Below are 15584 nucleotides of genomic sequence, written 5' to 3'. Positions count from 1 at the left end.
GGTTACCCTTTGCTTTGTCCTCTAACGCAGTAATGAGGCCAAAACAGTCCTCCTCAAACCTGGAAATGTACAAGTGCTATGGGGAGTCTTCAGTTTGCTGTAAATTACACTTTATTAAGGGTGACTCTTGCCAAGATCCACAGAACCCATGTGATTCACAGCAGTTGCTGAGGTTTTGCAGAACTGGTGTTATGAATTGGCAGCTTCAGTCTCCAGGCCTCTCAACATGGCTGGGTTTTGAACTAAACTACTGTCTGCAGGGGCCTTGAATCTCTCACCTTTTTTTTTTCCTTCCATAGAAGGTGTCAGGTACTTATGCAATTCTTCAGGGCATGCAAATGCTGCTCTTGGTATGCAGTGAGGACTGTTGAATCTGGCAGTGGACTCAGCAGACCTTGAACTCACTGTGGTGTTTCTCAATTTTCTGCAGTCTGTCCTTTTGGAGTGTGGTAGCTCAGCTCACCACCTCCCAGCTGCACTCACAGCCACCATGGAGGGAGAGCCCATGCATGGCAGCGTGGTGTGCTCCAGCCAGGGGACCTCTCTGTCTGCTACAGTAGATGGTGCCAGAAATCCTGCAGTTTAGGGGTATTTGCTTCTTTAAAAACTGAGTAAGTTGTGATGTGGAAAGCCTGATGCTGTTTGTGCGGTGAAGCCCCTCTGGGTCTGCTGCAGAGCTCTCTTCTCTGACTTTCCCTGCATCCCTGTGACACTCAATCCCACCAAGCAACTGCTGCCTATGGGCACCTGGGGTTTCAGCATTATTCACCTTGATTATCTTAACCGCTGCTCTATAGCCTATCTGCTTTTATCCTGGGGATTGGGCTTCTCTCTTTCCCCTACTTAAGGCTCCTGTTTGGCATCTGTTAGCACATCTGTCCTTTCCTGTCAGGGCCTCCCTACTACAGGGAGCTCTTGTCTAGGCCATTTGCTTGAGACCTCCTTGCTCCAGTCTGTAGCAGGAGTCTTACTGCTGCCTAGCCCTCCTGCCAGGACTACAACACAAGAATTTTCAACACTTTCCCCAGCATGAAGGTATGAGTAACTCTACAAAGGTCGTTCACTGAAAACAGTAAGATTTAGATGCAACTACTTTCAGATTACAAATCTAGATAAGAATTTGTGATTTGCCTTGATGTTGAAGGTCCCAAAAGAAACTGTTCGGCGTTAGGTATAGTAACAACAGTGCACTTGGCTTGTGGATGGGAAGCCTAGACAATTTCTACTTATATTTCTGGGAAACAGGTGAGTTGGCTTTATTGCCTTCTGGCCTCAAAGGGGTTGCTTCCTTTCTTGACTCATGTCAGTGAAATTCTGCAGAAATGGTGACAGATGATTCACAGCTGTGACTAGGGGTAACCTGGAGAGGCAGTAGAAGAGAAGAAAGGAGTAGAGTGCCCACGTACGGGCTGTTTGGCCAGGTGGGCTTTGCAAAGCCACCCTCTCCTGGTGTGCTCAGCAAAGGGAAAATAAAAAGGTAGATGTCAACACAGAGTAACTGCAAGTGGGGGTTGCACAAACAAAAAGATGTAAATACACAATGACAACAAAGGTTTCCCTCTCATGCAGCTCCCTGTCCAGCCTGGGTGGGATGTGTTACACCAGAAGTTGCAGCAGGTTGTGAAAGGGCTCTGTCTTGCTTTCCCACCAGACAAACAGCTGGTGGGAAAAGCTCTGCTGAATCGCCCTCTGAGAAGCAGGCAGTTAGCTTGTAGGGTCGCAGCATAGATCTTCCTTGTGCGTGAGGCAGGAGCCTGAAGCTGAACATTATGTGCCTCGTCCAAGGTGAGGCGCAGCAGGCATGTGCTATTGCTGTGGTGATGTTTCCTGGGTCCCAATTCCTTATCTAGATCCTTGACAGGTGTTTGATGTTCTGTCCCTCTAATCTATCCCCTACTGCAAACTATTCCCCAAATTTAATAACTTAGCTGGAAGAAAATTGCTTTGATCTTGACAGAGCATGCTGAGTCAAACTATTTTAACTGCAGATTTGGTTTGTAAATAATATCTCCTTTCTGATAAGGTTCAGGTGTCATCTCTGTGGACACTGGCAGAAATTTTCTTGACCATGACAGCTTTTACAGTCTGGCAATTAAGTTGTCAAGATACATTTTCCTCTGCCAGGAAGCATTAATTGATGATAGTCTTGGCTGGAATAAGCCCTGAGAGATGGATATTGTAATCAGGATGAACAGAGGTCCTTGTAGCCGAAGCCTGCATTGGTCCAAAGGTCTGGAGTCCTTGACACTTGATGGAGCTGAGATAAGGGACAGGACAGGAAACATTGGGGCTGAGATGAGGGGGGAGAAGGAAAAGATATATGGAGATCTCTCTAATGTCAGTAGAGATTAACGTAGCTGAAAATGCTGGTATTTGGGGAGACTTTAGCTTTGCAGATGCACACTGCAAACTACTAATATTAGCAGAGCTCCTAAATACAAAAGTGAATAGAATTTTCCATTAGGTAATCCCCAAAATTGTGTCATTGTGTATTTGCTTTTCAAGTGAGAAAGATGTTGGAGATTATGTTCTCTTAGAAAATAAAACTGGGATGATTCAACATGAGCTCACTCTGTTTAAGTTATGTCAAAAATAGATCTGCAAGTAAAGATTTTGATTACCAAGTACAGGATTCAAAAGATTAAAAGTTAGTGTGAAATTTGGAGAATTTAGGATCCTAACTGAGAAGACTGGGATTGAGACCAGTCCAAAGAATTGCCAAAAATATCTTTAAATAAAGGACAAAAAACCATGTTCAGGACCAATTCAAGTTCTGTTACCTTAATAGGGGGCAAACCTTTGGGAGAAATTTGAAGAAAACTAAAGATACACAGCGTAAAGGGATAATGTACACAGTAAATTTTCACGAAGGAAACAATGCGTGGGCTGATATCAACCTTTGCAAAGTTGGCTGACTTCCTAGATAAAGGAAATATAGTACATCTAGTCTATGCAGACGTTAAAAGTATTTGGCCTGCTGCCCTGTGGGATGGCGTCACTTAGGCTTGGTGAGGTGGGTCAGGAACTGGTCATGGGGGAGGTGGTAGCAGATGAGCAGAGCGTACTATGGGAGTTATCGGTGAACAGACAAAAAGATGGATTTTAGGACCAGACTTAATATTTTTGTTCCTTGCTGTAGTACAGAAAAAGTTGGCATGTGGAGCAGAGTGCTGCTGAGGTTGTGGGGTTTTTTTGGGTTGTTTGTTTTTTTTTTTTGTTGTTTTTAAAAAAAAGCAGGATTTCTCCCATGGAGCACTGGGTGACCTTCTGGGCTGAAACGGCCTGGGCTTAAGCTGAGATGAAATACAGCAGTGAAGAGTACAAAATCATGCTCTGTGGTTAAATAACAAGGGTTTTGGCTATCAGCTGGCAGCTCAGTTGAATACTATAGAGGAGAAGAAAGACTTAATTGCATTTAGCCAGTCACAGGGTAGAGGTGAGTTGCAAGGTGCCACAGCTGTGAGGGGCAGCCCAGGGCTGAGGCAGAGCCATCCAGGAGAGGAGGTGTCCTGCCATGCTCCACGCTCCGCTCGAGCCATGCAGAAGGCCCTTTCCTGGCATACATGTCTGTGTCAATCATTAGCTAGAAACCTAGAGCTAGGTAAACATATTTTTGGCTTTGACAGGCTTGGAGCATTACCTAATAAGGTGGGACCACTTGATATCGTGGTGTGCTATATATTCCTGCTCCTACCTGCAATCTTCCTCTCCCACACACAGAGAGATAGCAGGGTGTAGTGGAACAGTACCTCTGCCTGCCATGAAGATAACAGGGCTTTTTGTGAGGGCGGCTCTAGCCCTTTGCTGCTTCTTAGGTGAGTATTTCCTGAGATATCGCAGAGGTCAATCTAGGTGAATCAGAGCTGAATTTTCATTTCAGTAAAAGTATTTGGGTCTTCTAACATGGAGGAGAGCCTTATTCCATTAAGAAATATTCTTTCTGAGAGAGTATAGCAAAAAAATTAGACTTCAAGACCAAGGTTTTGGCAAACCTCATACAGGCGACTGTTTTTATCATCTTGGTTTATTATTTAGTAACTTCTAATACATTCTCTGACCGTTTACTGGCATAATGTAAAACTCCATACTAGTCAACAACAATCACTGAATGTAACAGTTTCATGAAAGATTTACATAATCTTCTCTGCATATCAATATTTTCTGTTCTGTCTCAATTTTTTTTTTTTCAGGTATTGCCTTTGGAGTTGAGGTGAGCTACAGATCTATTTATTCTGTTCTATTCCAGGTTTCTAGTAGAAACATTATGTAATTACCTGATGAGCAAGTGGATTAAATCTAATGAAAGCTTAGCTGTTCAAATAACATTTGCTAGTGCATGGTTGAATGATATTACCAATTTCACGGGAAAGTAAAAGGCTCCCCATTTTTTTAAACAATATTTTCAGTTCATTAAATAAAATTAGGAAAGTGGAAGTAATTATACAGTTCCATTATATTCACTCTTAGACGTATTTCAGTTACTCCAAGCCAAAGTCAGTAGGTTACCTCCTCACGAGGAATACTGTCTTAAGGTGATACGCTCGAAAGCATCAAAGACTGATTCTGATACTTTTTCTATATGGTAAGACCTGTAGAACTGTGTTCCTGGCATAGGTTTGCTATACCTATATCATAGAGAGGAAAACACAGTGTCTGTGTGATGGATTTGTCTGCAGGTTCTTCCCACGCAGTTATGAGACTCCTGTAAGTCACCAGAGACTGCAGCACAATTTGAAACAATCAGATTTTGGGCTGAGGGGCTCTGGTGTACAGCTGGGCTCCCAATTACTAGCTGCATTCATTAGGCACCCTCTCTCCCACAGCAGTCCTTCCTCTGTGCCCTACATCCCGCAGACCCCAGCAGGAAAGCACAATCAGAAAATTCTGTAGAGAAGATTCACTCCTGACTGCCTGAGCAGATTCAGGATAATACATCCAATTCACCTCCTGGCAGGAGCTGCAGGCGCTGTGGCTGTGGTGGTGGGAGGCTGCATGGGGCTTTCTTTCCATGAGGGAGCCAATGTTGGGGCTGATCCTGTGCTGTTTTCACAGATTGATTGCACCCAGTATTCCAGTGGCATCAGCAAGGATGGGACGGCCTGGGTAGCTTGCCCGAGGAACTTGAAGCCAGTCTGCGGCACTGATGGCATCACATACAGCAACGAGTGTGGGATCTGCTTCCACAACAGGTCAGTATTGCTGGAAACCCAGAAGAAGCTGCAGGGCAAGGGGCTCAAGGTGTAAGGGTGGCACCTTCATCCTCCAAAGGTGGACTGGGCAGAGTCAGCAGCTGGGTGCTGATGCTGCCAGCCTTGAGGCAATGCTGCTCTGTGACTGACACAGGTCTGCTTTCTTCTAGGAAACAGGGAGCCAGTGTGGAGAAGGCACATGATGGAGAATGCATGCTGAAATCTATTACAGTAAGACAAAGTCTATGGAAGAGTTCAGATGGTTGTTAAAGGGGACAGTTCAAACATCACATGAGAGGAAAACAGATTGTGCACAGCTGGTCTGCACATCCCAAAGGGAGTTAAAACCTGATGATAACCAAAGCTGAGAGAGTGTTTATGGGCTATCTGGTACCATGTCTCTGTGTTTTTTTGAGTTCAGACTTCTAGCCTCTGTAATTGGGAATAAAATGAAAATGTTGTGTTGGCTGAAGGTTGGATTTCACCACCTGGACAGCTCCAGCAGGGTCTTATGAAGGACCTCACAAATTTTAAGTCACAGTCCTTGCTATGCCATCTGTTTTTTAGCAGGAGACAGTTCCCACAGAACTGACCCTGGCTTACACTTTTGATAATGGAATTAGTTTGATGCTGGATTTTTCCCCAAAGGCTGAGGGAGAGTAAGAAGACTATGTAAGAGTGTTATATCTTTATATTGAAAATATGTTGGCTTCCCCCTTCTCTTTCCTTTCCCCTCCCCATTCCTGGTATTTTTGCAGATCGATTGCAGTAAGCACCAAAAAGTTGTAATAGATGATCACGTCATGGTAGCATGCCCAAGGATACTGAAACCAGTCTGTGGCTCAGATAGTTTCACTTATGACAACGAATGTGGGATTTGTGCCTATAATGCGTAAGTCTTATTCATAGAACATCCTTCTGGATAATTAGCAATAGTTAAGGCTCTCAGAAGAACTTCTGTAAATCACTAGTTTTTAAGGCTGTTGTCTCTGTAGGTCTCTTTGGAGCTGGCTCCTTGTAATTCTCCAGTCACCCTGAGTTTTCTTCCCCATTTTCTGTCTGTGCTCATGACGGGAATCACAAAAGAACCAGAGGACAACCCAGGGCAGAACCACAAGCAGATCGAAGTCTTCGTCTTAATACCTAATTAGTCTTAACACTTAATTGCCATGTGGTATGGAAATACCATGCATTTGCTGCTACCATCAGTGGGGAGCATTCAGACAATTCAAGTGGTGGGAGTGTCCCACAAGGTGGATGGGACCTTGCTTTCTCATCCCAGTGCCTAGAGTATAAAGGGAAAAGTTATTCTGAAGGCTTCCTAACCAAAGCATTTCTTTTTTTCAGAGAACATCACACCAACATTAGCAAGTTATATGATGGAGAATGCAAGCAGGACTTTGCCCCTGTAAGTGCAATAGAAGTAAAAAATCCATCTCTTAGGGCTGTTCATAGAATCCTGAGAAGCCCACAGATTTCCCTAGGAAACTGCAAAAGGACCATGTCACAAGGCTTACGAGGGTCCCAGTCCATGCTTTGCTTTTCTGCCCAGTGAGGGTGGCTTTTGCATCCTCCCTACTCTAAAGAGAGGGTCATCCTATGCATACCAAACCAATCTGACAGAAGATAAAGGAGATGAATATGAATTGAGAAGCTGCAGTGAGTCAGTGCTGCAGAACTCATTTCCCTATGTACTAAGCTGTCTTTTGTGCCCAGGCGAAGGGGAGGCCCAAGATTTCACTTGCCGACATGCTGTGCAGGTTGGCAGTTTTCTTTCTGGAGATGACAAGCGTTTCCACGCTTTACAACAGGGATTAAAAACTTCTGTGCTGGCTGCTTTCACAAACATAGTGAGGCTCATAAGAACACTAAGTATATGTATTTATAGAGTATTGTTTATTGTGTATTTGTAGAAGGCCAATGGTCTGGTGCCTCAGGAAAAGAAGCTTCTATATTTCAGCATCAAAATTCTGGAGTGTAGAAAGTCCATTCCCCAGCTGATAACCATTTTTTCTCTATGCTTTCAAACCCTGTGCTTAGCTACAGGGAATCTGAAGTAATAAGTAGTCACAGAGCTGGAGAAGTGGGGAGAAAACCAACACAAACCAAAACAGTACTAGTCAGATTTCCAGCTGGTGAAAAATGTTTCCCGCTAAACTCAAAACCATCTTTTTTATGAGAATGGGCCCAAACTTTTGTACGGGTTCTTCTGCCTGAAGGATCCCTTCTCCAAGATAGTCCTTTTTCTTGACTCCTAGAGAACTAGGACAATATTCGGAGAGCTCATTTCTGGTTGCAGCTTTAGCTTCAGTGTATCAGGGCTTTGTCCTGTTGCAGAAACAACGGAGGCTGGGATACAGAAAGAAAAAGTTTTGCATCTACTTTTCTTGCACAACAAGGGTTCCATTAGAGCTAATTCTCTTTCTTTTGACAGATTGACTGCAGTAAGTACCCAACAGAAACCACTGAAGATGGCAAAGTATTAATATCCTGTCCAGACATCCTGCGTCCAGTTTGCGGCACAGATGGCGTTACATATGATAATGAATGTGGGATCTGTGCCCACAATGAGTAAGTACCATCCACAGAGCACTCCTAAATAGCCAGCAATACTTTGCAGTCCAGAGAACCATCCTTCTGCATTTCTGCTTATTTCTATTTCTTCAAGACTTTTAGAAATTGGATTGGTTTTGGGTTTACCTTGAGTTTCCTTCTGGTATCTTCTTTGTGTTTATGAGGGGAAACCTTGAAAAGTCAGATGGCAGCTCCTTGGATTAGTCTGTGGCTGGGCAGTGACTGAGCAGAGGAAGGAATAATTCAGAATATTGCTTTAAATTGCATGTATGAGAAGATGCGATGAGCTTGTTAATGAGTAAAGTAATGTAGCTATTCTGATAAGCTCTTACAGAGTCTGAAGCCGTGGTTTGCTTTATTTTGCATGTGACTGCGGCCAAGTGGTTAAGCATTTAGTTCCTCAACTTTATTGTTTCTCTCTTCCAGACAACAGAGCACCCATGTTGGCAAAAAGCATAATGGAAAATGCAGACAGGAGGCTTCCGAGGTAAGTGTCCAATATAAGGTATATTTCTTCTCTTATTTGTATAAACTGGAAGTTCTCTGAGGCTACATCTACTCTGCAAGTGAGCTGGCCTGAAGCTTGGCTTTCTCCACATGTTTATTAACTCTTGTCAGCCCCTTGCATTGAGGATACTTACAAATCCCATCTGTACCAAGGCAGGTGTCCTCTGGGCCATCCTTGCCTGCACAGCCCTGGCAGATGGGCTGCATGGGAGCTAGGCACAGAGTTTTCATTATGAATTCATACTTACACCAACCTTTGGGGTGGAGATATATTCTGGTATATGGAGCACACCTGAAATTTTGGTCTGAGTGTATCAGCTGAGAAGTCCCAGAGCTGGTGTCTAGGACATGCCAACACATAAATGTGGAAGTTGGTTGGTTTGGGCTTAGATCTTCCTTCGAGGATGCTCTTCAAATCCATTATCAGCAAAGTCCAAATTCCTTCACTATTTTTGTGTTTTGTTTATATCTGTAATGCAGAATGAAAAGGGGACTACATTTTTCTCTATTTTTTTTTCTTTCTTTTCTGGCATATCTTGCATTGGGATTGACCGAGCTACTTATCCTAGTGACCTGGCATCTCACAAACTATGCAGTGCTATGCAGTTCTGTCTGTGCATGACAGGATTCATGCAGAACTGACTCAGCCTGGTTTCGAGAGAACTGAGACATAGCACTAGTGTTGTCCCAGCATAAAAGACGTGGTGGGAGGTTACATTGGGTTTTTTCTTGGAGAACGAGGACTTCCCCAGGTTTGAAGCTCTTGGTTTTTTTGTAGATTGATTGCAGTCAATACCCATCAGGAATGATTAAGGGTGGTAAATCCCACATATATTGTCCGAGGATCCTGCTCCCAGTCTGTGGCACAGATGGATTCACTTATGATAACGAATGCGGCATCTGTGCCCATAACCTGTAAGTACTGTACATAGGACGCTTTTGGAGTGACCAGTCGTGGTTAGTGCTCCAGATGGCTTTTCTTTTGAAACCAATACATTGATGTGTCTCTGATTCTCTTTCAACCTCCTAAGCCCCTGTCACCTTGATTTTTGTTCCCTGATGCTCTGTTTGTGCTCATCAGGGAGATGGGGGAGACTCAGCTCTCCATCTGAGCACACTGAGGGCTATGGTATTTGGGCAGAGGCAAGAGTGGATGGGGCTGCTACATGGCACACAGTGAGGACACCTAATAGATTCATTACTGCTTAAGATTACACTTGCTAATGACCGGGAGAAGCTGGTTCGTTAGGCAATCAGATGCCTCCTTTATCATATATATTGGCTATGAGTTTGGTTTGCTTTCTGTGGCACCCAGGTGCCACAGGGCTTAGCTGGTGAGCATGCTAACACCAACCTCTCCCTTTCAGAAAACATGGGACTGACATTAAGAAAAGCCATGAAGGAAGATGCAAGAAGGAAACTGTGTCTGTAAGTGTACCTAGTTATAAAATAAGCACTATCTCCTACTCTTCAGTCTCCAGAGAGACCCTGGCTGGGCTCAGGGCACCCGCCGTGCTCCTGGATGCATGGAGGGTGATGCACACGGCTGGTGCTGGTGCTGCAGTTCTCCCTAGCTACTCACAGCAGCTGCTGCCAGTGTGCTGTACTTGAGGGTAAGAGAGAATGCGAACAGGCCGGGACTTCAAAAACAAAATGTCCCTGTACTGTAGATCTCTTAACAGAAATCATCAGAGGCAGCCCAAGAACCATGTAGCTCATTTTAGCACAGTAGGAGAGGAAGACAGAAGGCTGTGTTAGATGTCTGTGTATTCATTCAGTGCTAGGATTTCCACTGCACTAGACAGGCAGGTTAAAAAAATCCTTATGCTCTGGTCAACCAGGAAAAAATCTGCCCTCAGGTATGCATACAGAAATAGCTTTATTATCCTGCACAGTAACAATATGTGCTGATAATATCTCAATGCATTTATTCTGCTTATGCAGAGCAGCTCTAAAGCACTGAAAATAATTTCATGCATCCTGAGGGACTGGAATATATTTTTCTATAGTAAAGACACGTTGTTAAAATGCTGTCTTTGCTTTAATTTGCTCCTGGACCATGTGGGAAATATGGGTAATAAGAGACACTGCGTTGGGGAAACTGCAAAATGACAGTGAAGTGTCAGTGATGCTTAGCTAGTGTAGGCTGACTTCCAAGAGGTGTTTGTCTATTTATCCTCAAATATTTAAACTGGTAGATTTTATATATTGTAAGTATTTTTGCAATAGGAGCTGGTGAAATTGTTCTTGCTGCTGTTTTGAAGAATCTGAAACAAAATCTGTTAACTATGTCAAGGTGAACTTAATGTCAAGCACTTTACATCAGGTTCCTTAGATTAAATACTTGTTTTAAAACTTGCATGCATACTACTGTAGGAGAATAATCTTTTTGGCCAGCTCTTCCTTTCTTCCCTCTGTTAGAAGACAATACCAAACCCAACTACAATTACTTAATTCATTTCTAATGGAAGACTAAGCTCAAAAACTGATGTGATTATTTCCTCTGGCAGAAGCCTTTAAAATCTGGAGGATCGGAGTGGACAGACTGCAGATGAGCACTCTTCCATCTCCCAGCAGCTGACCCAGCATTGTTATTTTGTCTCCCCAGGTTGACTGCAGCACATACCTGAGCAATACCAAAACTGGCGAAGCCATCCCAGCCTGCCCCTTCGTCCTGCAAGAGATCTGTGGGACAGACGGTGTCACCTACAGCAATGACTGTGCGCTGTGTGCCCATAACATGTAAGTCCTGGGCTTCACCTGCTGAGAACTCTGCACCTTGGTGAGCATTTTTAACTCTGCTTTCTCTTCCAGTGAATTTGGAACCAGTGTTGCCAAGAAGCATGATGGAAGGTGCATAGAGGAAGTTCCCCAAGTAAGTGAAACCTAAAGAAAAATAAGAGCTTGAGGTGGTGCTGATTGCAGAACTTGAATAAACACTGGTTGGATTTGGTGGTATAGCCTCCACTGGGGGTGGCGGCTTGTGCTGCCCTTCCTTTTGCGGGTGAATATCACCCTCCCAGCTGCCAGAACGTTGTGCACTTCCTGCAGGCAGTCAGGAAAAGAAAGAGGAGAGGATGGGTGAGGAATGAGTTATGAGACAAGTAGCATGAATGATTTAAGGCTTTACAAGACAAAGTCCCTTTCCCACAGCAGTCAATCATAGCTACTGCAGGAACTTAGCAGGCTGTCTTGGCAATAGGGGAAGGGGATACAGAGGACCCAGAGTGTCCGATGCCTTCAGGATGCATTTTACAAAAATATGTTCTGCAAAGATTAGAAAATTCCCTGTGTTTTGAATGCTGATACCTAATGCACCAGGGGATTCAAATGCTTTTTTTTTGTAAGTGAAATATACTCTAATATATACCAACAATTAATCTTGTAAAAATACCAGATTAACTATATTTGGCCAGCTGTAAACTATTTACGCTCACTGGGGAATAGAAGAACAAAGCCATCTCATTAGCATATTAGCATGTGTTTGAAAGAGTCAACAACCCGAGTCAGATATTTCATTTCTATACAAAAAAACTGTGAAATGTCATTCTGTTGTTTCCTGAGTACGCTCTGTGCTCAGACCGGGTGAGATGCATAAATCAGGGAGGAAGAGCTCACACTGGAGAAACTGGGAGTGCTAAAACACAAAGCCAATTCTTCAACTGGTGTAAATCAGCTTCAACTGCTGTCAGTCCTGCCGGCAGATTTCAACACTCAGAGCCGTCCTGTTGCAACAAAAGGCCTGTCAGCACATCTCCCCTCCATTCTTGTGGGCTGTGAAAAACTCCTTGGTCACAGTCAGCTCTCTTGCAGGAAGTGCATAATCATGCCATTTTGATTTGCAGATTATTTTTGTGGTGCCTTTTGTAATATCCTGGTAGGTTCAGCAAGGTATAGGGGCTTCATGATAAATACAAAGCTGAATGAGTGATGCCTACCTTCAACCCTTGATTCAGTCTTCTCTAGCATGAGGTTATGAAAGGAAATTGCTAGTTTTCCATGAAGAATAAGATAATCTATAACTGTAGTTAATTCTATGGCAGTTCCTAAAAGGCAGAGACATAAGCAGGTGGGATTGTGCCTGGGTGCCCTTGCACAGAGCAGAGCCTGTGATGGAGTTTTTGCCGTCTTTGTTTCCCAGTTTGACTGCAGCCAGTACCAAACATCTCTGGTGGAGGGCAGCAAACAGCTGATGGTCTGCACAATGATCTATGATCCTGTCTGTGGTACCGATGGTGTCACCTATGCCAGCGAGTGTACACTGTGTGCCCACAACCTGTAAGTACTCATCCTTCTCCCCAGGTAATTTGTGGTGGTGCTGGCTGGATCCATTTTTGAGTGCCAAGTGATGTGCAAGGGTTCTCTCTGAAACACTCTTCTGAACGGGTGCTATTTATCTACCCGTTTTCCTGGTTGGTGTTCGACATGGGGTTCAACCCTGTAGCCCCACAAAGAGGGATGCATCAACTTGGGAGATCGTTATTTCAAAAGACACATGCCTGGTCCATAAAGGCATGTTCTTGCTAGGCTGTGCAGGCAATGCTAAGCTAATTATTTTGAAAGTCTCCTGTGCGCTACACAGGAGTGAGGTTATGTTCTTGCACTGGGGTTGTAATGAGGAAGATTATGGCTAACAACAGTCATCTTCCTCCAGGGAGCATCGCACCAATGTTGGCAAAAGAAAGAGCGGACGCTGTGAAGAGGATGTTACAAAAGTGAGTGGGAAAGAACGGGAACAAAAAGCAAGGTCCAGTGTCGGTTAAGCTCATGGGGGACTGTCCTCTGCTCTGGTTTACAAACTGGGGAAATGGTGGTGTGCAGGCCTAAAGACATCCTTTGGGAATTTCACAATGGTCGTAAAACAGCCAACATCCATCCCATTGCTCTAACTGTGCAGGAAAAGATGTGGCAGTGAGCAGAAATAGTACAAGAGCACATCTGCCACCTGGAGGAAACTTGGACTTGGTTATTATGATGTTACAGACAGTTTTATTTCTCAGTGGGGTGTTGTGCCTTATGCTGGGGAGACCATGGTTTGCTCTCAGGCAGAGATACTCATGTCTGCCTTCTGTGTGCAGGAGTATTGCAAGGACTTCCAAGAAATCTCTTCTTTCTGCACCATGGAATATATGCCCCACTGCGGCTCTGATGGCGAAACATATGGCAACAGATGTGTTTTCTGCAATGCCTACCTGTACGTACAAAAGCAAACCCTTCCTTTCATGATCAATTCCTGTACCTACAATGAATGCAGGGCTGTTTTCATAATGCATTTTTAACTAACTGCTTATGGGCATATACTGGACATCTCTAGTGCACCATGACGTGTGCAAGGAGATGGGCCTTTTGCATTTTAAGGGAAAATGTGAAAGGCCCATTTCTGTGATCTGTACGTGGCCTCCTGTTTGTTAACTTCAAGGATATTTTACTCATTTTTTCACCAGCACATAATCTGTCCCACAAGCTCATCAGGGCATGTGGAAAGTACTTCACAAAACCAACTGGATTGTATGAAATGTGTGAAACCTTTTGTCTTTCCTTTAATGATAATAATGAAAGGGTGTATTTGGGCTTTTAAGACTGTTCGTTACCTCCACCCAACACCAGCCAACACTTGGGCTGGTGAAGTGAGGAACAGGGCTTCAGCACTGAATATGCTCTGTGTCTAACACTTCTCTCTCCTTTTCTCACCAGGAAAAGCAATAGGACTCTCAACCTTGTGAGTATGACTGAATGTTAAGTCTGCACTGGAGTCCAGCCCAGGAAGACAAGCTCCCTTGCATGTGACTTCCCATGGGCTGATCTTCCCCAGCAACTTTCCTTCAGTTTGTCTCATTTCCTTAGCTACTGAAACACTTATTCAATAAACTCATTTGGCAATGTTTCTCAGTCTTAATGCCATGTCTCATTCTTTTTGCCCCTTCTCCCTGACATGGGACTTCCAGCAGTGCGGATGTATTTTTCTACGGATGTTCTGCTCTACCAATGTGGGTAAATCTATTCTTGCCATGTATCATAGAATCATAAACCTTTCTATGATTCGAGGTTGGAAGGGACCTTTAGAGGTCATCTAGTCCAACCCCCCTGTAATGAACAGGGACATCTTTAACTAGATCAGGTTTCTGAGAACCCCGTCCAACTTGACCTCGAATGTTGCGAAGGCATCTACCACCTCTCTGGGCAACCTGTTCCAGTGTTTCACCACACTCATTGTAAAAAAATTTTTCTTTATATCCAGTCTAAATCTACCCTCCTTTAGTTTAAAACCTTTACCCCTTGTCCTGTCACAACAGGCCTTGCTAAAGAGATTTCCCCCATCTTTCCTATAGTCCCCCTTTAAGTACTGGAAAGCCACAATAAGGTGTCCCCGCAGCCTTCTCTTCTCCAGGCTGAACAACCCCAACTCTCAGCCTGTCTTCATAGGAGAGGTGCTCCAGGCCTCGAATCATTTTTCTGTCCTGCCTCTGGACGTCCTCCAACAGATCTGTGTCCTTTATATGTTGAGGGCTCTAGAGCTGGATGCAGTGCTCCAGGTGTGGTCTCACCAGAGTGGAGTAGAGGGGTAGAATCACCTCCCTTGACCTGCTGGCCATGCTTCTTTTGATGCAGCCCAGGATATGGTTGGTGTTCTGGGCTGCAAGTGCACATTGTTGGCTCATGTCCAGCTTTTTGTCCCCCAGTACCCCCAAATCCTTCTTTGGAGGGCTGCTCTCAATCTCTTCATCCCCCAGCCTGTATCGATATTGGGGCTTGCCCTGACCCAGGTGCATGACCTTGTACTTGGCCTTGTTGAACCTCATGAGGTTCTCACAGGCCCACCTCTCCAGCTTGTCCAGGTCTCTCTGGATGACATCCCGTCCTTCTGGCATATCAACTGCTCTGCTCAGCTTGGTGTCATCTGCAAACTTGCTGAGGGTGCACTTGATTCCACTCTGTCACTGATTAAGATATTAAATAGTACCAGTCCCAGTATGGACCTTTGAGGGACAGCACTTATCATTGACAGCTACACTCTGCATGTGACCATCCAGCCAGTTCCTTATCCACTGAACAGTCCACCCATCAAATCCATATGTCCCCAGTTTAGAAAGGATGCTGTGGGGGACTGTGTCAAAGGCCTTACAGAAATCCAGATGGATGACATCTGTAGCTCTTTCCTTGTCTGCTGATGTAGTTACTCCATCATAGAAGGCCACTAGGTTGGTCAGGCAGGACTTGCCCTTGGTGAAGTCATGCTGGCTGCCTCTGATCACCTCCCTGTCCTCCATGTGCCTTAGCATAGCTTCTAGGAGGATCTGTTCCATGATCTTCCCA

General features: G+C 44.4%; 1 protein-coding gene across 1 annotated transcript; it reads left to right on the top strand.

The window, feature by feature from the left end:
* The first annotated feature begins 3685 nt into the window (after positions 1-3685).
* Positions 3686-14154, top strand: LOC104048649 (serine peptidase inhibitor Kazal type 5). Its single transcript, XM_009509176.2, has 16 exons — positions 3686-3815; positions 4191-4210; positions 5053-5189; positions 5360-5420; positions 5948-6081; positions 6537-6597; positions 7624-7760; positions 8190-8250; positions 9049-9185; positions 9638-9698; positions 10879-11012; positions 11085-11145; positions 12412-12548; positions 12925-12985; positions 13349-13464; positions 13965-14154. Exons 1-16 carry the CDS (start codon positions 3761-3763, stop codon positions 14008-14010), a joined length of 1419 nt encoding a protein of 472 aa, XP_009507471.1. The 5' UTR covers positions 3686-3760; the 3' UTR covers positions 14011-14154.
* Positions 14155-15584: the final 1430 nt, after the last annotated feature.

Source organism: Phalacrocorax carbo, chromosome 8, assembly GCF_963921805.1.
Source record: "Phalacrocorax carbo chromosome 8, bPhaCar2.1, whole genome shotgun sequence".
Taxonomy (NCBI): Eukaryota; Metazoa; Chordata; class Aves; order Suliformes; family Phalacrocoracidae; genus Phalacrocorax; species Phalacrocorax carbo.
The sequence above is the reverse complement of the archived record's forward strand: the minus strand, read 5'-3'. Positions and strand labels throughout refer to the sequence as shown.